The sequence below is a fragment of the Pteropus alecto genome, unplaced genomic scaffold (assembly GCF_000325575.1).
Source record: "Pteropus alecto unplaced genomic scaffold, ASM32557v1 scaffold1197, whole genome shotgun sequence".
Lineage (NCBI taxonomy): Eukaryota > Metazoa > Chordata > Mammalia > Chiroptera > Pteropodidae > Pteropus > Pteropus alecto.
The window spans coordinates 816,851-840,585 of record NW_006441068.1 but is presented as its reverse complement, the minus strand read 5'-3'; the positions used below and the strand labels follow the sequence as shown (position 1 = coordinate 840,585).

The window sequence follows — 23,735 nt, the reverse complement described above, 5'->3', positions numbered from 1 at the left end:
TGCTATGAACATCGGTGTGCAAATATCTTTTTCGGATATGAATTTTCAGTTCTTTGGGGTAAATACCCAGTAGAGGGATTGTTGTATCATATGGTAGATCAATTCTTAGTTTTTTTGAGGAACTTCCATACTGTTTTCCATAGTGGCTGTACCAGTTTGCAGTCCCACCAACAGTGTATGAGAGAGTTCCTATTTCTCCACATCCTCGCCAGCATTTGTTATTACTTGTCCTGTTGAGTCTAGCTATTCTAACAGGTGTGAGATAGTATCTCATTGTGGTTTTGATTTGCATTTCCCTAATAGCTAGCAATGTTGAGCATCTTTTCATATATTTGGTGGCCATTTGTATGTCTTCTGGGGAGAAGTGTCTGTTCAGGTCCTCTGCCCATTTTTTGATTAGATCGTTTGTTTTTTTTGTTGTTACTGAGTCGTATGAGTTCTTTGTATATTTTGGATATTAGGCCATCATCGGAGGTGTTGCTTACAAATATACTTTCCCATTTGGATGGTTGTCTCTTTGCCTTGTTGACGGTTTCTTTCGCTGAGCAGAAGCTCTTTAGTTTGATGTAGTCCCATTCATTTATTTTCGCTTTTACTTCCCTTGCCTTTGAGGTCAAATACATAAAATCCTCTTTAAGTCCAAGGTCCTTGAGTTTCGTTCCTATGTTTTCTTCTATGCATTTTATTGTTTCAGGTCTTATATTCAGGTTCTTAATCCATTTTGAGTTAATTTTGTTGTGTGGTGATAGACCACAGTCTAGTTTCATTCTTTTGCAGGTGGCTTTCCATTTTTCCCAGCACCATTTATTGAAGAGGCTTTCCTTTCTCCACCGTATGTTTTTGTCTTTTTTGTCGAAAATTATTTGCCCATATAAATATGGGTTTACTTCTGGACTCTCGATTCTGTCCCACTGGTCCGTGTGTCTGTTTTTCTGCCAATACCATGTCGTTTTGATTACTGTCATTTTGTAGTATAATTTGAAGTCAGGCAGCTCGATGCCTCCAGCCTCGTTCTTTTTATTTAAGCTTTGAAACAGTTATGTTATCTTTTAACTTACAAAATGAAAGGAAAAGTCTTTTGTATTTATTTACTCATATTTATCATTCCTGGTGCTTTCCATTCCACTGTATAGTTAAAACCTTCTGTTTGTTATAATTTTCCTTCGCCTCATAAACCTTTACCATTTGAGCTGTAGGTTTTCTGGAGACAAATTCCTTCAGCCTATTTCTTGAAAGTATTTCACTTTCATTTCAGAAAGGTGTTTTTTTGCTGGATATAGAATTCTAAATTGACAGTCTTTTCTGTGAATATTTAAGATGTTGCTCCATTGTCTTCCAGCATTCAGAGGTCTGATGAGATATCTACTATCATTCTTTGTTACTGTGTACATATTGTCTTTTTTCCTCAAGTTGCCTTAAGATTTTTCTGTTTATCATTGTTTTTCAGCAGTTTGACTCGGTGGTTTGGTATGGTTTTCTTGGTGTTCATTGAGCTTTGTAGAACTGTGTGCTTTATCGTTTTCATCATATTTGGAACTATCAAATATGTTTACTCTTTAGTCCCCCCCTTTTTTCTGAGAGTTATTTTACAAATTTTTTTTTTCATATCATCTTCAATTTTCCCTCTTCTTTCTTAAACATGTGGAGCATATGTATAATAGCTTTTGTAACATCATTATATGCTACTTCATCCCTTATCTTTATGTTTTCTAGATCTGTTCTGTTGGTTGATTTTTCTCCTACTTCGTTGAGTATCTGATAATATGTAATTGGTTGCCAAACATGTGACTCCAGATTTTGGGGTGCTAAGTTTTATTATTTTTAATTTTTTTAGGTTTTATTCTAAGATACAGTCAATTTACCTGGATTCCTTTTGATCTTTCAAGACTTGTTCTCAAATGTCATGAATGCTGGTTCAGAACAGCCCTTAGTCTGGGGCTAATTGGCCCCATTGGTGAGGCAGCACTCTTCTGAAGACTCCACCTGATTCCCTGTGTTATGAGGTCTTTGCACTGAAGTTGGTGGGAACAGAAATTATTTCCAGCTCTGAGATCTAGGAATTATGTGGCCTACTGCTTTCCAATGCTTTTTTGCCTAGTTCTAGTAAGTTTCCTCTCACATGTGTTCAGATCAATCCTCAGCTAAGGAATTGAGGAAATCCTGCTGCAAATCTCTAGAGCTTTCTCCTGTCACTCTATCTTCTAGTACTGTAGCTGTCTCAGCCTCCTCAAATTTTACTCTCTTTCAACACCAGAGACTACCAGGTTTTGGTTAGGTTCTCCCTTCTTGAAGAAAGTGGAAAAGAGGGAGAGGCGCTCAGACTGACTTGGACAGGGCTGGCTTTGGTTGGAAGGCTGCTTTGATATGAGGGCTGGTGCTCTGGAAGACCAGATTTCAGCCGTTTGGGCATACTCTGGTGGTACAGTGCAAAAAATACCTCCCATACATTTAAGAAAAGATTATCTGCTCTTCAGAGATACTTATCACCAATTTGACACTGGACATTCTCAGAAAATATAGAGGATCGATTTTGACATTGGTAATATTATTTCTCTCAGTTCATGTGACCTAAAGTATACAGAAGGAGTACAATCCCTCAACTGGACTAAAATCATGAAGACCATTGTTGATGACCCTGAGGGCTTCTTTGAACAAGGTGGCTGGTCTTTCCTGGAGCCTGAGGGTGAGGTGCGTGAGTGTGGGGTTTCTTCTCTGCTACATAGTTGCCCATTATTTGGGCAGTTAGGAGAAGGCTGGATAAGTTGTACATAAGGGAACAGACCAAATGTGGAAAGCTCTGAACACATCTTGGTATTATTGTTTCTCCAAATTAGTTTCACAGGTAAATGATAAACTAACTGGGCATTGGTAGCCACTGACAAGATTTCCTCGAAATTATAAAAACTCTTTCAATGAATTTTTTAGTTCTTGGAAAAAATTAAGGGAATTTTGCAAAAATATGTTTTCTAAAAACTGGTTTCCCACCTTTGCATAATGCATTATTACCAAGAGTATTTCTGAAGTTAATATTTCTGGGTAAGGAAGGATGATGTAAATCTTTAATAAATACAAATTAGGGAAGCATTTGAGATCTTGTTCTCTGGCATGTATCATCAGTGTGGCTCAAATAAACTCTTAATAAAAAAAAAAGGAACTATGAATTAGAGTATCTACTAATTATACCTTACTAATAATTTTTAATAAGTCATTTTATTTCTTGGTCACTCAGGTTTTGGTTTTGGGGTTTTTTTTTTATGTAAATAATGCTGGTGTGCTGAGTTGGTTGAATTCATTATATTAATAAAGTGAACATTTTTTTAAAAAAAACAGTGAATAGTATTATTCTCTCTCTAACAGGGGAGTGATGCCGAGGAAGGGGATTCAGAGTCTGAAATAGAAGATGAGACTTTTAATCCTTCAGAAGATGACTATGAAGAAGAGGAAGAGGATAGCGATGAAGATTATTCATCAGAAGCTGAAGAGTCAGGTTAGTCTTTATAAGGAAAAGTTTCTGTGTCTTCCTGATCTACTGTCGTTTATGGAAACTACTTTTGTAGAAGGGAAGAATTCTGTCCTCATTCCATTCTTATCTAATGACTAAAGCGTAATCAATTTTATTCCAGACTATTCCAAGGAATCATTGGGCAGTGAAGAAGAGAGTGGGAAGGATTGGGATGAACTGGAAGAAGAAGCCCGAAAAGGTAAATTTTTGATGCCTTTTTTTTAGGCACAGATTTCTAAGAGATTTCAATCAGTAATCCACAGTGAAAACAAGGTCTGGAATGAGTATTCTCCCAGAGGTGTGACTCTGCCTAATGGATGATTTTTCATCTGCTGAAGCCCCCAGTGGGCTCATAGCCATGATAGCCGTATAGTCTTACAAGGCTCCAGAATTAGGCTATTCAGTTTCCAAATCAAAGTCCTGTAATAGTCTAACTTTTCTGGGCCTCTTCCAGGTTAGGAATGTTTTTATAGTGCCAGTTTAATTGCTCTGGAACCAAACACCACATTTAAGTTAAAGATGAAATGTTATCTATTATATCTTAAGCACTGTGATAGATACTTTGCATAGATTACCTTATTTAACCCAAGAACACTTTTTCATTTTATAAACAAATCAAGGGGCAGAAAGGTTAAGTATTTGAACAGGTTCACTGGTGACTGAGTAAAAATTAAAGCTTAGGTCTGACTTCAAACTACATGCAAACTACATGCTGCCCAGTAACATTAGGTACCTAGAGCTAACCTGTAGCTGACTGATAATGCCTCTTTCTTCTATTTAGCGGACCGTGAGAGTCGTTATGAGGAAGAAGAAGAACAGAGTCGAAGTATGAGCCGGAAAAGGAAGGCATCTGTGCACAGTTCAGGTCGAGGCTCTAACCGTGGTTCCAGACAAAGCTCCGCACCCCCCAAGAAAAAGAGGAAGTAACTTCTGAACTTTGGCTCTCAGTTCCATTCTTCCTCCAGCCAACCCCTGAAAATTTTACATGACAGAAACTGTATTTTTCCTTTTTTTCTTTTGAAGTTTTGCCATTTGTGTTTATGGGTTAAGGGGGCCATTTGTGTGGACCAATCTACTCGGGGAATTCCAGGCCCACCAGGAGGACACGTGCCAATGGCCCCATCCAGGTGGCAGGGCAGGAGGTGTTCTTGAAGAAGGGCAGAGGCTTCCGCTGTTAATAAATACCGTTTCATTCCTCTCTCTTCCTGTTACCTTCTGCCAAGACATTGATGGCTTCTGACATCTTATTCTTTGATGTCTCAAAGCTGTATTTCCAAGACATTGGTACAAGGTGACCCTTAACAACCTGTACCATGGTTTTTGACCAGCAGATTCGATCCTCCATCCTACCCTACTGTCATGACTTTCCTTCCTCACATCTCTTTAAGTTCCATCTTTGCAGTACTCAAGAACAGGTTCTTGGAATTTGCTAATGATTGTGATAAACTATACAACTTGGGTTAGTGAGGCAGATCGGACTGGTACCTCCATCTGAGTTTTCCTGCTTCCTTGCCTCATGCAGATTCTGAGGTATTTCTGCTGCCTTGGAAGACATAAGAAGCGATGACACTCCCTGACTTGGTTCCATTCTCCTTTCAAATTCACACATGGTACATTGGTAGAAACAATTACCACTGGTTCTTTTCTGGTATATCTGAATAAGAATGGTTGTGCCTCATATACTGCTTCTGGTGAGATCCAGGAGGAGGCTCAAAGGAGTCAACAGTTAGATCTGGAAGCTGCAAGAGTCATGCCTTGGGCCTAGAATACCCTGATGAGAGAAGAGGAAGGGAGGCCACATCTACAACATAGCCTCTCATCACTGCTGCTCCTTATTTTTACTTGTCTTGCATTGTCCTGTATTTATCACAGTTTCTGTTGAACAGCTTTTTAAGTATTTGGGGAGTTTATCTTGCCATCCCCCTCCTCCTGGTTCTCTGCACCCACCTGTCCCACTGCAGTTCATTCTGTGTTCTGTGACTTTAAGAGAAGAGGGAGGGAGGGGTCTTGGATTTTGTTTGTTTGTTTTTTTCTCCTTAGCAGTAGGACTTGATATTTTCAATTTTGGAAGAACTAAAAGATAAATAAACTGTGGTTTTTTTTTCTTGTTGTTTTGTTTTTTTAAATTCAACTTTTGTGACAGTTCTTTGGCAGTTCCTGAAAGCAAACCTGCTTCTTGCCTGGTAAAGCACTAAGGCGTCAGAAAATAATGCCTTTATACAGCTAGTGTGACAAAAATAAACTTTCATATTCTAAGCTTTCATCGTTAGGTTAAGAGATACTAGACATCACAGTAAACCAAATTCATGGTATAGCAAGTTACTTTATAAGAGACTTTACTATGGTGCCCTCACAGAATTTAGAATGAAATAGCACTCATTTCATCACAAAAATCTTCAGTCATTTCCTTGTAAATAGCATGGAAGGCAGCAGCAGCTTGAAGGGACACCTTCAGAATTCCTATTGGGGTTGCCTGATCTGCAGGGCTAACAACTGTTGAGAAAGGAAAAAGATGTGTCAGGCAGCAGCAGCATTCAATTAAAAAAACACTTAAATACCTGGCATTTGCCATGTTAGGTGCTGGGGATACGAAAACTACTGCTTCATTTCTTAGGGGGACTTAGTCCAGTGGAAGAGAAAGGAAAACATGATGGTAGGTGCTACGATGAAAACGCGAGGTGCTTTGGGAACATAGAGGAACTGGAAAAGGCTTTCTGGAGACAATCCCTGAGCTGAATCTTCAAAAAGTAAAAGATATTCTAAGCATGTGCCAAGACAGAACATGTCAAGTTTGGAAAACTGCCAAGGAGTGGCAAAAAGGAAGCTATGCATATAAGCAAGGGCCAGGTGTAAAGGGCTGTGTTTGTCTTCTAAGGAGTTTAGTTTTAACCGAAGGTATTAGAAGTGATTCTAGAAAATTGACTTTATTATTAGGAATATATTCAAAGGGAGCGCGAGTAGATAAGGAAGGATAATTACGAGTTAACAATAATTCAGGAGAGAAATGAAAGGCTCTGACATATAATGGAGATGTGAGGACAGAATCAGAACATTTAAAGAGGTAAAATTAGAATTTTGTGATTGTTGGGAGTGCGAAGGTTGAAATCGAGGATGCCTATTCTAATTTGGATAGCAAGATAGTGGCTAAAAGGGAACACAAGGTACAAGGTTTTAATGTGTGGGGGAGGTACCAAGGAGACATAGAAATAATGATTTAGTTTGCTCTAAGTTTTATTAAAAGTCTGGTCTAGAAACAGATATGAGAATTAAAATCCTGAAAGTGGGTATATGGAGAAAAGCCAAGAATTGAACCAGAGGAACCCAACATTCAAACCCAGGAAGAAGAACCTGCAAAGGAGACAAGGACCCCCCAGAGTGATACAGTCATAATAGCTTAAAAACCAAGGGAGAACAGTTTTAAAAGGAGAATGAGCAATGATATTAGAGATTTCGAAAGGTCATGGTAAGATGAGTAAGAAAACTTGATGTGACAAAAATGGGTAACAATTTTCAAAACTCGATCTTAATCGAAGAGTATAGGAGGTGCAAAATACTATTGTGGACTGACCAACCATTCAGCAAATATATCTGGGAACTGTGTTTTAAAGTGATAGGTAGCTGCAGCAGGGCCAGAAAGGGTTTGGCTTTAAAAATCAGACTAACATGTTTAAATCCTAAATGGAAGAGAGACCACAATAAAATTACTATAAATTTTTCTTCTGAAGAATCAAAATTGAGAAGCATTCATTGGTTTTAGGGATTTCTGAGGTCACCAGAAAAGGTTTAAGGGGATTTCCCTTATTTACAAAGAGCATGGAGGTCAGGAAGAGCATGGCACATTTAGAGAATGGGGACAGGAATAGAAATTGGGAGTGAGTTGGAAAACGGCTAACAGAGATGGCATTTGTAATGTGCCAAGCACTATCCTAAGCATTTTAATCCTTCACTTAGGTACTTCCTTAATCCCTATGACAACCCTATGAGATAGGAACTGCTATTATTCTCATCTTATAGTTGAGGAAACAGGCACAGAGAAGTTAAATAACTTGCCCGATATCACAGGAAAGTTACTAGAGAAATAATGAAGGAGTAACTCTTGGTCTGAAGAGTTTTCTTCACATTTTTAAAATTATAATCAGTACAAATTTTATATCATGACTCAATAAACATGTACATAAGTCAAGTTTCACAAAATATTTGTGCAATGTACTCCGATATTTTCTAAAGTTTTTATCCCTCAAATTCTGATTATGACTTACTAATTTAATTTCACCACCCGCTAATGGGTTATGACTGGAAGTTGGAAAACCGATGGTCTAATGGATGATCTTAAATGCCTACTACAGCCTAGCAGCTAAGGTGAATGTCTGAAGTCCCCGGTGTGTAAGTAAGGACTGGACAGAGCAGACCCACCTAAAGGCATTCAAATGCAAATATTTTTTAAATGTGTTGGTCTTATAGCAATCTTTAAAACATTCAAGAGGAATGCGGTGATCAAATGTATAGAAACACTGTAGTAGGTGGAAATAGGGGTGGAAGAAACCAGTGGCAGAGAGATCAATTCAGAAAACTATTACAGCAGTGGGGATGTAGTCAAGACACTTGTGAAGTAGAATGCATAAGACTTGCGATGTAAGGGAAGAGGAGAGGTGGTGTCTATTTAAGAGGCTGCATGACAATGCAGCAAGACAATGCATTAAAAGAGTAGGGGTATTAGCTGCCTTTATAAACCTTATGGGTTTAAGAGTGGTCAGAAATTCTGGTGTTTAAATCTGAAATTAAAACAACTTGTCTTTTCAAAAATTTCCTATCTTAAACATTGGAGATTTGTAATAGATTCTAGTTGTCATGAGGTATATAGGCTAAAATAGATAACTACTTTCATGCTTGATCTAGAAATAAAGAGGGCTGTAAGGATTTCAATCCAGTTTATGCCTCATCAACTTTATAGCAGTAATTATGTACTGTAAGTAAAACAGGAAAAGTATTCATTATTAGGATGATTTCCTTAGAAATAAGTGGAATTGAGAAGCACAAAAACTTTTTACTTACTATCTAGCTCTTGCTCTAGAATGTCTCTTCCGGATTCCATAATCTGCCACAGTTCCAGATATGCATATCCTACTTCTTGACATTCATTCTTTTCATCATCCATAGGATCACTTACCACTGTAAACTTTAAACTAAAGGGGAAAAAAATCCATTTAACTGAGCACTCTTGATAAACCTTAGGCTTTGGAAGAAAACCTAAGGGGGAGGAACAGTAAAAGTAATCATAAATTACACAGTGTCTTCCCTGAAGCACTTTTCCCTTGGCTCCATTTTCTTAAGATTACGCAAAAGAATGAAGAATTATAATTTAAAGTAACAACAGGTCTTGAGAAGAGGGAACTAAGACTTGAGATAATGTAACTAATCAAGTTGTCTCAAAACTGTTGAGATATAATACATTGTAAGATGGTTTACAGTTTTGATGAAAGATTTGATATAGGCAGTGGAGGTATTGCACGAAAAACAATAATACAGGAAATTAGAAGAGATTTTAAATTTCTAAGTAAAAGTTGGGTACCAAGCCTGAGCAGGGTAAGGGAAACAGAAGGAAAACAGAATTGCAAAACGAATATAAAAATGTGTTCCTTTGAGTTCTATGTCTTGAAAGATGATGCTTGTCAAGCACACAGCACAGTGCCTCAAGCACTGAGCAGTCAATAGCAATTATTATCTTGACTGAGGCTAGCAAAGAATAATATGAAATTCTGGAAACTGGTATACCGATTAAATGTTTTGAGGTAAAACTCATGCCCCATAAATTCATTGTTTTAGCCATTTTAAAGTGTTTTTTAGTATCATCACAATGTTGTGCAACCATCATCACTATCTAATTCCAGATCATGTTCCATCTCCCCTCAAAAAAAACTCCTACACCCATTAAGCAGTCATTCTCCATTCTCTTCTCCCTCAGCTCCTGGTGACCACTGATCTACTTTCTGTCTCTCAATTTGCCTGTTCTGGACATTTCATAATCCCATTAATTTTTAAAAAGCAAACATTGGTGGCTAATAGAGAGTGTGCTAAGGGAGCAAGAACAGAACTACAAATCCAAGCTCTTAAAATCACAGCTAAAGATGATTAAGCTGAAATAAATTCTGAAATGATGTATTCTTAGCCCATTAAGCAATATTCATTTGTGATTATGTTTCTGTGTCATTACCGAGAACTTCAACAATGCAAAAGGATAATACTGACTCACTCACCCCAATTTTCCCAGGAAAGGGATGGCAACTATCATGACTATATGCTGGACACAACACCAAGTACTTTAGGTAAACTATGTTATTTCAATTTTATCCTCCTGGGAGCCTTTAAATTAAGTGACAACTCAGAGATCATAGAGCTAGTAAATGGAAGAGTCAGGATTCAAAATCAGGTTTGTCTGATCATGAAGACAATATGTTCACTGTACCGTACTGGCAAAAAGAAAGTCAAAGATAAAATCAATTGAAATCTAAAATTGAGTAGAAGTTTACAAAAAGAAGAAAAAAAAGGTTACCACCATAAGTGAATAAAGGACTAGAGTTCTAGGAATGCTGACAGAAAAAAAGAAAAGAGAAAGCTAAATTTAACATTAATGCAGAAGGGAAACAACCAAAGCACTTTTCATTTCCAAAAGTTACCAGTAAGAATCTATCTGTTTAAAAAGTCCACAGTGATACTGACATTAGAGTCACTGTTTATTTCAGCTGGCTCCTTTTTCAGTTCTTCCTACGACTAACTGGAGATAAAATGCAAATTAAACAAATATGTTGGGCTTTTAGAAAAGTAATGGATTAAAGCACTAGCTCTATATTATTTCTTACCCACACAAAGAAAGGAGGTGGGGTTGCCAGATTTTACAAAACCAAAACCAAAACAAAACCCCAAACAGATGCCCATTTTAATTTGAATGTCAAATTTCAGCTAAACAATGCATTTTTTTAAATATAAGTATATCCCATGTGTTTCACCTGGAACCTCTAAAAGGAAGCCTCTTCAGATTACAGGAATATGGACAATTCACTTTCCTAAAACTTACAGTAGACCTAGAATTTCCTTCAATTATATCAAAGTCAAAGTATTTCCTTTAGAGAAATAATTTTTAAAATCTATATGTAAAATAAATATTATAAAGGCATAATGTTCGGTAAGCTAGCAATAGTACTGTATTTGTAATCAATGAATCAAATCATCTTAGAATGTCAAAACACTTTGTCCATTCCGCATAGGGCACTGTCAGTACTCAAGTAAGTTTCTGCCTCAAAAAAAGCAAAGCACTTATCGGGCTGGTAAGGGTGAGAAATGAACTAAACCTATGAGATATTTTTTAATCAGGTAGTCGGTCACAAACAAATTAGATTCAAGTGATGAGAAATTCATTAAGAGTAAATTAATATAAAATTGTTCAAATATTCAATATCAGCACAAAACCAAACTAAAACTCCCAGATTCCTGTGTGAATGTCTCCTTTCTTTCAAAATGGGGAGCAGATGCTTACCATCCTTGCTCAGGACCTTGTCCATTCAGCATGGCGAACAGAAATTGCCTTCGGCCTTTTTGCTCCAGTGGGTCCAGGTCTATCACTGTATTAAGAGTAGGAGCGGGGAAAAAGCAAAGAATCATACACTTTTGCTATTTGTGCACTAAGACTTTCATAGTGGTATATATAAAACAGAGGTTGGAAAACTAGGGGCCATGGGCTGGCCACCTGTTTTCATAAAAGAAGTTTTATTGAACATGGCCAGTGCATATTTATTTACCTATTACCTAAGGCTGCTTTCCAACTACAATGATAGAGCTGAGTAGTTGTAATAGAGACTGGCCCACAAAGCTTAAAATATTTATTATCTGGCCCTTTAAGAAAAAATTTGTCAACCCCTGATATAAAGGAAGCTCTACAACCCGCATTGAAAGCTATTCTGCCATATGCAAAGATAAAGGTACTCCCACCACCTCACAGCTGTAAGAATTCTAGGAGACTGATTTTTTTAGGGACACCTAGAGATATGGGTTTTGTGGCAAGTTCGACTCAAGGTACTTGTCACAACATCCATTTCCCCTTCCTCCTCATTTTTTATATGGGAATGTTGTAGCCTCCAATAAATTAGCTTATGTTGTCCAGGCTCTACTTTGGGTAGGTTGGCCACGTGAAGAAGTTCTAGCTATTGTGTAGTGAGAAACCTGCCTAACATCTTCTTTTCCTTAGCAGCCACTAAAGACCACTGGGGTAATCGAAAAGATGGAGGACAGGCACTTTGAAGATGGGAAGGCGAGACAGAAGTTTGGATCCCGATGGTATCACATAGCCTCAACCCTGAACTGCCCACCTCTGAACTTGTTATACACAAATGAGAAATAATATAAGGACGGGATATACTTAAAAAACAAAACAAACAAACAGGAACAAACACACACACAGGAAACAGCTCTTAGAAATTTAAAATATTCGGTCAGTGACTGGAAGGTAAAATTAAGAAAATTTCCCCAAAAAATGAAAAATAAGAAAAAACAGAGGTAGAATTATAGAAAGAAAATGATAAAATTAGAGAATCAATTTGGAGGATCCAAATTCTACTAAGAAAATGAGAAAATGCTGGGGACAGAATTATCAAAGAAATTCAATAATATTTTCCAGAACTAAAAACCATGAGCTTCCAGATTGAAATAGTCCACTGAACGACCAGAACAGTTAAAGGAAAAATATGTACATTACTCTGAAATTTAAGAACACTGGAGAAAAGTGTTCTTAAAAGAGAAAATCATAAAGTCTTCTGGGGAGGGAGGGGATAGAGTTCATAGAAAGGTTATACACCTGGCCGGGATCTAGAAAAATCATGGACCAACTGCTTTGAAATTCTAAAAAAAAGTATTTTCATTCAACACAGATTTTTATACATGGTCTAATTGTCAATTAAATGTATGGGTAGAATAAAGAGATTTCAAGCATGACCGTCTCAAATATTTACTTCTAATGTACCCTTTCTTGAAAAGCCGCTGGAAAAGATGATCCATTAAAAAATGAGAAAATCAGATAAATCAGACAGAATGACACAGAACACAGGAGACAGAAAATCTAGCATAGGAGAGAATCAAATAAAATTCTCCAAATAGCAGCAGTGAGATAATAGCTAAACCATAGGCTAGAAAGGAACAAAAGAATGAAGAAAAGTCTTTGGGGAAAAAAACAGACATTATTCGACAGTTTTGATTATTGGAAAAAGCGGAAAGGAGGCTGAAAAAAATATAGTAGGTATAATAAAAATAAAGCAATTGAAAAATTGAGGCAAGCAAAATAATAAACAAGAAAGGAAATATAATCATGGCATACTCCTTGGCCCTGCAAGAATTCATATTTACATATCCATAATAGATGCAATTAATATTAGAATAAAAATTATGATCCAACTATGTGGGAGGAAGGGAACACAGGTGTGGTATAAGAGAGAGAAATATTATGTTCCAAGGTAGAAAATCAGCAGATAATCTCTAAAATTGGTGAACCAAGAAATTGCAATAGAAACATTATTCCGAAATATGGAGTTAAATAACAGAAGAAATAGTGAAAATTGGCATGGTGGACTGAGTGGGGACCAGGAGGAACGCGAGAGAACGGCTTGTGGAACAGGAGGGGAAAGGACTGCTTAATTTTAATTTAAAATCTTTTTAAGCCTCTTTGATATTTTTAACCCATGTGCATATATTATTTTGATAAACAAAAGAAAATGAAAGGATTGGATCCACCCCTTCAGAAATCCAGAGTAGTTCTGACCCCTTGGCCTAAAAGTCGGTTGGCCTCCCCTCCCCACCGACCACAGGGGATGCCTCACCCTTGCTAAAGTGGAAGTAGATCTCTTCTCCTGCCCTCGGCTTCCTCAGAGATACTGGAGTTTCCGTCTCTGACAAGGGTAGATCGTAGAACTTGTACTCCACATACACCTGTTCTATGTTCTCATCAAACATCACTTCAGATTCTGGGTAGAAGGCCAGGCTGACAATTTCAATGCACATCTTCTCTGAACTCTGATAAGAAAAAAGACATTTATCTCCCATAGATCAGTGATGCTCCAAGTATATAGACTCCACTTAATCAACACATTACTCTCAAAGAATCAAGCATAGGCATACTCTATCTAACATATTATTCCTTGAGAATCAAGTTATAGGTGAAACTGGCACCAACAGACAACGTGACTAAATTGTCCCAGCTAATGTGTAGGAAATTTGTTCTATCTGCTACTCCAGACCAGCCTTTCTCAGCCACCTCCACATACAGAAAGACTCAAAAAACTTTCCAAGCAGACAGCTTTTCTACAACTTTCTTGATGAAAATCAATCCAGCATTTTCCTGAGGTTAGCTCGTAAGAGGCGTGCTGATTGATATTAGATATTTAATAGCTGTTTTAGTCACTACAGCAAACAGCTACCCATTGTTTCCTGTGCCCACCTGAGTGCAAGCCACAGAGCAGGACATCAGACCGTACTGCCTTCCCACAGCAACTCCAGTACTTTCAGCTCCACTTCGGAGTCACTGCCACCACCACTGTCGTCTCTTTTGATCGTTCCTGTGTCTAATCTTCATAGTAGGGATACCAGGAAGGGGGCTGATATCTCTCTAGTTTCAGGAAGTGAACTGAGGACAACATTATAAGTCTCTTCCTTCCACAGTGTGGCAGCAAGTTAGTGTCATAGCACTAGTAAGGAATCTGTCCAGGATGGCCCCCTAACCAGCCACAGTTCTCCCTTCCATGTGCAAGTACCCTCTGGCTGCTTCTCTTCTCTAGGTTGCCAGACCAGTGCCCTCACTTCTAAAAAAATCTGCTCCCGCGCCTTTTTCTTTTCTTAGGAAACAAGTGAAACCTCTGTGCCTTCTCTGAGGAAGCTCAGGATACTATATTTCTCAACAAATCAGCAGCAAAACAATCTGGGTGCCTCTTAAAAATAATGATACTTGGTGTTCCCCTATCGATAGTCCCCATACGACCCTTCTCAATACCCATCGTGAAAAACCATTGATTCTATGCAGTGTTTTCCAAAATGTGGGTTTTCACACTTATGGGTCAGCTTAGTGGTTTCACTAGCATTTTTTAAAATAAAAGAATAAAATAAGATAGGCTAGGATAGGACAGAATAGAACAGAATAGAATAGACCAGATACTTGCTGATTCTAAATACTATGAAGAAAATAAACAGGGCGATAATAATAGAAAATAATGGGAGGAGTTGAGTTAGGTAAGGCAGTGAGGAAAGACTTTTCTAAGGAGACAATAAATTTGATGTAGTCTGCAAATGATCAGAAATCCATATTTACGCAGACTACCTAAAATTTAACTCAGCTCCTCTTTTATCACCTTATTTATATGTTTCTCCTCAGTAGGGTGTAAGATTCAAGAGGGAAGGAATTCTGTCTTATTCACCATTTTGTGTGCATAGAGTCTGGCAAAAACTAAGACAGGCACTCCGTAATGACTTATGGAAGGAGCAAACAACTCAGGGGTGCTGCGAAGTCAATGACTGTCAAACACATAGTGTAAAAGCTCAATCAGTGTTGCCCACTGAGGTCTAAGTAAAAGGTCATATATTATTTGATCAGCAGTTGAGAAATTAACTAGAAAAAGCTAAATGTATCGACATGGGTGGACTACCAAAACATTACTGATTGAAAAATGCACATTTCAGAATATGTATCAAAAAAGAAAACGAGAGAAAGAAACTAGGTAACGAGCACATGGCACCTCCCTGTACACTTTTTGCAACCGTTTACAAATCTATAATCATTTCAAAATAAAAATTTTTTTAAAAAGACTATGTACAGTTTAATGTCATTTACTTGAAAGCAAAAAAGACAAATACAAAATGACATAAATGCTAAGGTTTTTTTTTTAAGATCTGTAAAGATGTACCCCAAAATTCAAAACAATGGTTTTCTTGGGGTGAGGGGAAGAGGCAGCAGAAATTTGGGGCAGTGGTCAATAGAGATCTAGCTTTATCTATAATATTTAGTTTTTAAAAGAAAAATGTATTCTGACCTCACTTACATAATTTTAAAAATTTTAAACTTGCAGCAAATAATCCTACAGCAAATGATCAGAAATCCACATTTATGCAGACTACATCAGATTTATTCTGATAACAGAGATGAATTAGGAGGACAAATAAGACTAACATTTGAGCAAGGTACACATGCAGGCTGTAGGCTGAACCATATGAAACTGACCATTTTTTACCTATAAAAGTGATCATTTCACATGGTTTGTTAAGGACTAAATGTTTGTGGCCCCCCTCAAAGTTCACATATTGACACCCTAACCCCAGTGTGATGGTATTTGGAGGTGGGGCCTTTGGGAGGAAATTAGGTCATGAACGGGATTCGTGCACTTAAAAGAAGAGGTCAGAGCTGGCTCTTTCTCTTTCTGTCATTTGAGGATACAACGAGAAACTGGCAGTCTGCAGCCTGAAAGAGGGTCCTCACCAGAATCTGACCGTGCTGGCACCCTGATCTCAGACCTCCAGCCTTGAGAACTGCGAGAAATAAATCGCTGCTGTTTATAAGCCACCCAGTGTCTGGTCCTTTGTTATGCCAGCCCAAACTGACTAAGATACGGTTCGATATTTTAATTTGATCCAGAATCCTTTACATGAGCTAATTCTATTATCTAATTTTATTGGGACTGAACAGCAAAAACAAAACAAAACAAAAAGTATGCAATCAATAATACTAAACCACATTAACCACTGTATATACTAACTCATCTGCACTTGCTGGCAGAAACCCTAAGGGCAGTTAGTATCACAGCATTAGTGCCAGAGACAGTTCCCTTTGGCTTTTTAGTTCAGATGTACTAGCTAATTTGGCTGGGGCGGGAACAGAGTTGCTAAAATTAATTAGCTAGCATAGCTAAGGGGTCAGGACATCCTTGACACCTGAAATTAAGAGTACAACAAAAGAGAATAAACTTTGAGGTGCTTGATACATACTATGGCTAAAAGACAGTAACCTGATTGCTCTCTTCTCATTAGGAGCTGTTAAGAAGGGGAGGGAAAAGTTTTCTATGGTCCACTCAGAATGGGAGATCAGTTCCTGGGACCAGGAATGGGACTTCGTCTGGAGGAAGGCAGGTTTGGGTTGAGATCATTTCTTGGGGATTCTTAGGGGGAAGATAAGTACAGAAGAGCCTTAGGAACCTCGCACTGATACATAGGGCCTCCTGGGGAATAGCCCCACACACATCCCATCAACACAGGAACTGTCCTAATTCTGGACTCAAAGAGAGGCTGTTAAAATATTCGTATGTATTGAATTGTTTCACTTTTTTTAGCAATGTAAAGGACAGGCATTTATTTTGGAAGGGTCTTCTTTATGTTGTACTGTTCAACCTATTCAATTGACCCGGCAGGCAGAAGAGAAATGACACCCCTCTTTTTTCAATCCCCTCCCATCAGGGCCTAGTCTTTCTTTGTAAGGGTCACCATGAGATTATAGAAGCTTGACCCTGAGAACTAGAATATTTCATCATCATCATCACTATCATTTAGTGCTTAACTTGTCTCAGGCATTTTACTGAATCCTAAGCACACATTACCTTATTTAAATCATGCCTCATCATTATAAGTTGGGCATTATTAGTACTTTACAGATGAGAAAACAAAGCCTGATAGAGGTTAAATAACACCCCCAACACTGCATAGACAGAAAGCAGCAGAGCCAGGATCTAAACCACTTATGCCTGAACCAAATCTCTGTGCTCTTAAACATTACACTCTCTTGCTTCCTCCAAATTATCAAGTCTAATTTGATAGCAACACTAATTTTTTGCTAAGTAGGTTCAGTTTTCATATTTAGTTTCTCAAGTAACATTTTTAAGTACAGAAAGGTTTTCTAAAAGGAGATCTTACTCAGTAGCCTTTAACTTAGAGTAATATTTTTAATGTGATCTGTCTACTTTGCAGTTCAAAAATTTGCCAACCAGCTGGCTGCTTTTTGCTTTCATCTGAAGCAGCATGGTTTAGAAATCTTGACTGGAGCTCCAGCTCGTTCACTAACTAGCTCTGTAATCCTGGACACATTACTTAATCATTTTCACCTTTACGTGTTTCTGTCTAGTTCTAACATTCAATGGCTCTGATCTGCCTTATGTAAATGTTTCTCAAGACTCAAATTACACGACGTCTAAAAAAGATATGACAGACAAAAGTTCAGAAGAAAAACTTAATTGTTTGCCATGTTAAATGTTTAAGTCTACTGATTTAAATTGTTTCTCTGCACTCCAATATCCTTTATTTTCCTGCAAATCCTCAGTATAATTTCTGACTTTCAAGGAAAGCAGCAATAATTTCCCTTTTCTGAATTCTTACAAATCTTAGAATTTATATCACATAATGCACTTGATTCTAGCTCAACTATACTTTTATTTATTGTTTCAAATGAAGTTCATAATCCTCAATTAGATTTTAATATTTCATTCAGTCACTCGTTCAACAAATATTTACTGAGTACCTACAAATGTGCCAGGGGGCAGTCTAGTGGCTCGAGAGAGTGACTGTTTTCTACCTCATTTGTAAACCCGCAAGATTCTAATACAATGATTGTTAAATATGTCTGTGGATATTTATTCACATATGTGTGTGTGTGCATGTGCATCCTCAATTAGTTCCAAAAGAGATTTGAGACTGAAATGTTTAATTAATAATTGTAATGACAGGTTTTAAAGGTCGGGTCAAAAACTTCAGAAACCAAATGATTTCTCTGAGCCCTCCCAGAAAGAATCCCTTCCTCCCTTCCAGCCTCTACCTCCCAAAGTCAACCTGCTCTACTCAGATGAATTTAAAGAAAGGGGCATCGCTCAGGCTAAGGATGAATCACAATGAAGAAGGCAGGCAAAGGATCCAAACAAGAGAGAGAAATGTTGAAGCAAGTCCTTAATTACACCACATCAAGAAAATGATTCTTTCGTCTGACTGCATCAACACACTTCCATTCACTTGCATATTTAACTAACTTGAATTTCCCACCAGGTTCATTAAAACTGGATTTGAACTTCACAAACATGGCCATTAAGCACAGTAACTGTCATTATTTACAATCTTGTCTCACACTCAATAATTACCGCAGAGTACTTACTGGCTTGGGACATTTCTGAGATACAGGTGTTACTATGTCGTCACTGTCTGTAGTTTGTGCTTCACTGGTTTCAGAAGCTTGTTCACAGGATCCTTCATCTGCTAGAGAAAAGGCTGGAGTTACAGAACTGTCTCAGAGCACCCTGCCTATCTCGAGAAGAGATCCAGTACCTACATCATCAACCCACTGTCTGGTCATTAATTCTGAGTACCTAGATTTTGGCTGCATTTATTAAGAATCAAACACTCTTTTAAAGATTCACTGATTCAGAAGCTTGCCAAACACACAGAGTTTGCTTTTGAATTTAAAAAAAAAAGGGGAGAGAAGGAAGAATAGAAGGAAGATAGAAAGGAAGTTTGTCCTTTTCTAGGGGCTGGAGAAAATGACCGAGCCAAGGAAAAACGGTGCAATTAGGGAGTGGCAGATTGCATTTCCACAGTCTCAAGCACTACCTCTCATCCATCCCACATGTTCTTTTTACAATGTGACCTTGACACATTTTATTGAACATTCAACTTTCCTTTTTGTAGAGTGCCTTTCGAATCTTTTGCTCATTTTTCTATTAGGTTGTCTTTTCCTTATTGATGTGTGGGAGTTCTGTATGTATTTTCTAAATTTGAGCCCTTTGATGGTTATACGTGTTACAAATATCTTTTCCACTCTGTAGCCTGCCTATTTAATCTCTTACTGAATAGAAATTCTTACTTTTAAGGTAGTCAACTTTATCAATATTTTTCTTATGATTAGTGCATTTGTGTCTTATTAAATCTTTCCTTATTCTGAATGATAAATAATGCTGTTATGAGTATTTGTGTACAAGTCGTTGGGTAAAGAGATATTTTCATTTCTCTTTCGTAGCTACCTAAGAGTAGAATTGCTGGGTTGTAAACTATACATTTAACTTTTTAAGGAACGGCCAAATACTTTTTCAAAGTGGCTGTACTATTTTACATCCCCAGTGGTAATGTATGAGGTTCTAATTTTTTCACACCCTCACTAACACTTGATACAATTGGCCTCTGGAACATATCGATTCTAGTTGGTGTATACTGGTATCTCATTAGGGTATTATTTTGTATTTTTCCCAATGACTAATGATGTTGAACATCTTTTTGTATGTTTATTAGCTATCCATATATCTTCTTTAGTGAAAGTCTATTCAAATCTGTTGGCCATTTAAAATTAAGTTGTCTTATTATTGAGTTTCAAGAGTATTTTATAGATGTAAGTTCTTTATCAGAATGTGACTTGCAAATAATTTCTCTTAGTCTATAGCTTATCTTTTTGCTTTCTTAATATGTCCTTTGAAGAGATGTTTTTTATTTTGCAGAAGTCTAGTTTATCAATTTTTTATTTTATGGATCATGCTTGTGGTATCATATCTAAGAAATCTTTGTCTAATCTAAGGTCAAATATTTTATACTATGTTTTCTATTAGAAATGTTATAGTTTTTGGTTCTAATATTTAGATTTATGATCTATTTTGGTTAATTTAGTATATAATGTGAAATAAAGGTCTAATTCTTTTTTTTTTTTCCCCGTATGTGGCTTTCTGGTTGTCTTAGCACCATGTGGTTGAAAGGTTAGATTTCTCCATTGAACTGCCATAGAACATTTGTTGGAAAATCATTTGACCATAAATATGAGGGTTTATTTCTGGATTTGCAATTTTTTCACTCATCTATAAGTGTATCTATTTGCTAATATCACACCATCTGCATTATTGTTGCTTTATAGTAAGTTTTGAAATTAGGTAGTACAAAAATTTTGACTTTGTTCTTCTTTACACTATTGTTTTGGCTCCTCCAGGTTCTTTGCAATTCCATATAAATTTTGGGAAGAATTGCCCTTATTAACAATTATGAGTCCAATTAACAAACATTACTCCATTTGTTTGAATCTTCCTTAATTTCTCTCAGGAGCTTTTGTAATTTTTAGTATAGAGGTCTTATATTTCTTTTGTTAAAGTTATTCCTAAATATTTTATTCTTTTTTAAATGTGGACAATTATTGTGAAAAAAATTGTTTTCTTGATTTCATTTTTAGATTGTTCATTGAGAGTATATGGATATACACTTGATTATGGTATATTGACTTATATCCTGCAGTCTTGTTAACTGGCTTTTAGTTCTACGATTTTTTCCCAATTTTTGTAGATTGCTTATAATTTTCTAAATACAGGGTCATGTCAACTGCAAATAAAGTCAAAATGACTTCATTTCCTATCTGGATGACTTATTGCAATGACTAAAACCTTCACTATAATGTTCAACAAGAGTGGTGAAAGTAGACATCTTTTCTTTGTTCTCAATCTTAAGGGAAAAGCATTCCGTTTTTTGCCACTAGGTAGAATGTTAGCTACAGGTTTTATTATATCTTATTAGTTTGAACCAATTTCCTTCTATTCCTAGTTTGCTGAGAGCTCTTATCAAGAACGGGAGTTAGATTCTGTGAAATGCTTTTTTTCCCATCTATTGAGTGGTTATGAAGCTTTTATTCTGTAAATACAGTGTATTAAATCAATTTTTAGATATTAAACTAACTTTGCCTTCCTGGAATAAATCCCACTTGATCATGGTATGCAATCCTTTTAATATATTTATATTTTGACGGATTTGTTTGCTAACATTTCCTTTAAGATATCGCATCTGTGTTCATTATGGATATTGGTCTGCAGTTGATTTTTAAAAAAAAATGTCTTTGGCTTGCTTTGGTATCAAGATAATACCAGCTTTATAATTGAATGAGTTAGGAAGTTTCCCTTGCTCTACGACTTTCTCAGAGAGACTATGAGGAATCGGCATTATTTCTTCCTTAAATATTGATAGAATTTATCAATGAAGCCACCTGGGCCTGGACTTTTTCATATAGGAAGAGTTTAAATTACTAATTCATTGTCTTTACTTTTTATAGCTCAATATTGATCTCTAGTTCTTTTTGAGTCATTTTTGGTAATTTGTATCTTTCTAGGAATTTTTTCTTTTCCATTTAAATTACATAAAGTTGTTCATAATATTCTCTAATAATCATTTTATTAGTGACCCTCCATTCATTTCTGATTTTGCTAACTAATGTCTTTGCTCTTTTTTCTTGATCAGCATGCCAGTTATTAATTTGTTGCTTTCCAGATCAATATAAAAACTTCACTGTCTGCTCTGCAATAATGGAGCTGGACCCTGTAAAAATTTCTCTGCCAGCTGGCGCTATGTTAAATTGTCAGTAGAGGGCACTGGTTGATCACAGGAAGAGAAAAATATTTCCCTTCTGGTTCTAGTGTACTAATTTAGGCAGGCTCTTGCAGCAGAAGTGGACTCTGCAGACCAAGCTCCTGCAATTTAGGGCCTAGCTCCAGCATACACATGGTTTCCTGCAGAAGAGCAGTCCCCAACCCCCAATCTGCAGACAGGTACCAGTCTGTGGCCTGTTAGGAACCGGGCTGCACGGCAGGAGGTGAACAGTGGGTGAGCAAGTGAAGCTTCATCTGTATTTGCAGCTGCTCTCCAGTGCTAGCTAGCATCAACTTCGGATGATCAGGCATTAGATTCTCATAGGAGCACCGGTCCCCGATACCAAAAATGTTGGGGACAATTGCTGCAGCACACAACTGTGGTAGCACACGGCTTCTGCGATATCAAATCCCAGCAATTCCCAGTGTCCAGTAGCACATGGCACCTCCCCATGGGCAGTTTCCCTGCTACCCTCTAGAGTGGATTTGCAGTGAAATGCCACTGGCTTGGCACCGCTTTGCGAATGTTTATGGCCAACATTACAGAGGGCAACTTCACAATTCCTCGGAGCTTTGATGTGCAGCCACAGCAAACTTGTGTGCCATTCAGTAAAACATAACTTCACTCTCTCCAATGAGGTCTGGATTTCAGCCCTGAAGAGGGTTGTCTACCAGATCTATATCTTTTTTGGGTGCTCCGTCTCAGTTTTAGTGATTTGTGAATGCTCTTTAAATCTGGTATTCCTGTGTCCTTTAGATTTCTCTTTCCGTCTTACTACTCAATCCTCATCCCCTCAGACCAATCCCCTGTTGCGTAATAATTCTTTATATTAAACTTTCCCTGTCCTAATTATTACATAGTCTCTGTCTCATGGCTGGATCTTAATTGGTGTGGTCCTTCTAGATAAAGGCTTATCAAGTTTGCTGATCTTTTCAAACAACTTCTGGCTCCATTGATTTTCTCTATTCTTTTTCTCTTTTTCTGTTTCACTGATTTCTGCTCTGATCTTTATATTTTCTTCATTTGGTTTGATTTTATTTTCTTTTTCTAGCTTCTTGAAGTAGAAGCTTAGGTTGTTGACTTTAGACTTTTATTCTTTTCTAATTATAAGCATTTAAAGCTATAAAAGTTTCATTAGGAGCATTGCTTTAGCTAAAACCCATAAATTGTGATGTGTTTTCATTTTCATTCAATCCAATATATTTTCTAATTTTCCTTAGGAGTTCTTTGATGTAAGTGTTATTTAGAAGGTATCGGTTAATTACTAAATATTTGTTATTGCCTGCATTAGTTTTCTATGGCTACTATTTAAAAATACCACAGATTTGGTTGGTTAAAATAACAGAAATATAAGAGCAACTTTGGGCCTGGAGCTAGCGAAAATGTCCATATTGTCACTCAGAGATATGAGATGCTGATCTAATTCTGTAATCCTAAAATTCCTGTAGGGCCATTTGCACACCTGGTGGTGCTGCACAGTCCTGCAGGCACTGGAAAAACCACACTGGCAAAGAAGCTGATGCTGGACTGGATGCAGGACAATGTCACAAAGACATTCAGTTCTGTCTTCTATCTCAGCTGCAAAGGACTTGACCACAATGGGTTATGCACCTTTGTAGAGCTGGTCTCCAAGAATTAGCCCAAACTGCAGGATGCCATTCCAGAGATCCTAGCCCCTGTGCAGAAAATCCTTTTCATTATCAATGGTTTCAATGAGCTGAGAGTCCTCTTGGGGAAACTTATCTATGATACATGTGGTGACTGGAAGAAGCAGAGGCTGGTACCTGTCCTCCTGGGTAGTGTGCTCAAGAGAGAGTTGCTACCCAAGAACACTTAACTGATCACTGTGACCCAG

General features: G+C 37.3%; 2 protein-coding genes across 2 annotated transcripts in view; one reads left to right on the top strand and one right to left on the bottom strand.

Moving 5' to 3' along the window:
- SUPT16H (SPT16 homolog, facilitates chromatin remodeling subunit) overlaps window positions 1-5,605 on the top strand; it is a 35,061-nt gene extending 29,456 nt beyond the window's left edge. The window contains exons 23-26 of the mRNA XM_006918324.2: window positions 2,559-2,688; window positions 3,358-3,487; window positions 3,624-3,701; window positions 4,284-5,605. Coding sequence (XP_006918386.1) covers window positions 2,559-2,688; window positions 3,358-3,487; window positions 3,624-3,701; window positions 4,284-4,429 — 484 coding nt within the window. The 3' untranslated portion in view covers window positions 4,430-5,605. The remainder of the gene's footprint in view (window positions 1-2,558; window positions 2,689-3,357; window positions 3,488-3,623; window positions 3,702-4,283) is intronic.
- A 114-nt stretch (window positions 5,606-5,719) lies between these two features.
- The window catches only part of RPGRIP1 (RPGR interacting protein 1), a 46,653-nt gene continuing 28,637 nt past the window's right edge, over window positions 5,720-23,735 (bottom strand). Inside the window, exons 20-24 of the mRNA XM_015594392.2 lie at window positions 18,654-18,751; window positions 13,363-13,555; window positions 11,034-11,118; window positions 8,555-8,685; window positions 5,720-5,995 (exon numbers count right to left, since the gene is read on the bottom strand). Of these exons, the coding sequence (XP_015449878.1) occupies window positions 5,862-5,995; window positions 8,555-8,685; window positions 11,034-11,118; window positions 13,363-13,555; window positions 18,654-18,751 (641 nt within the window). The 3' untranslated portion in view covers window positions 5,720-5,861. The remainder of the gene's footprint in view (window positions 5,996-8,554; window positions 8,686-11,033; window positions 11,119-13,362; window positions 13,556-18,653; window positions 18,752-23,735) is intronic.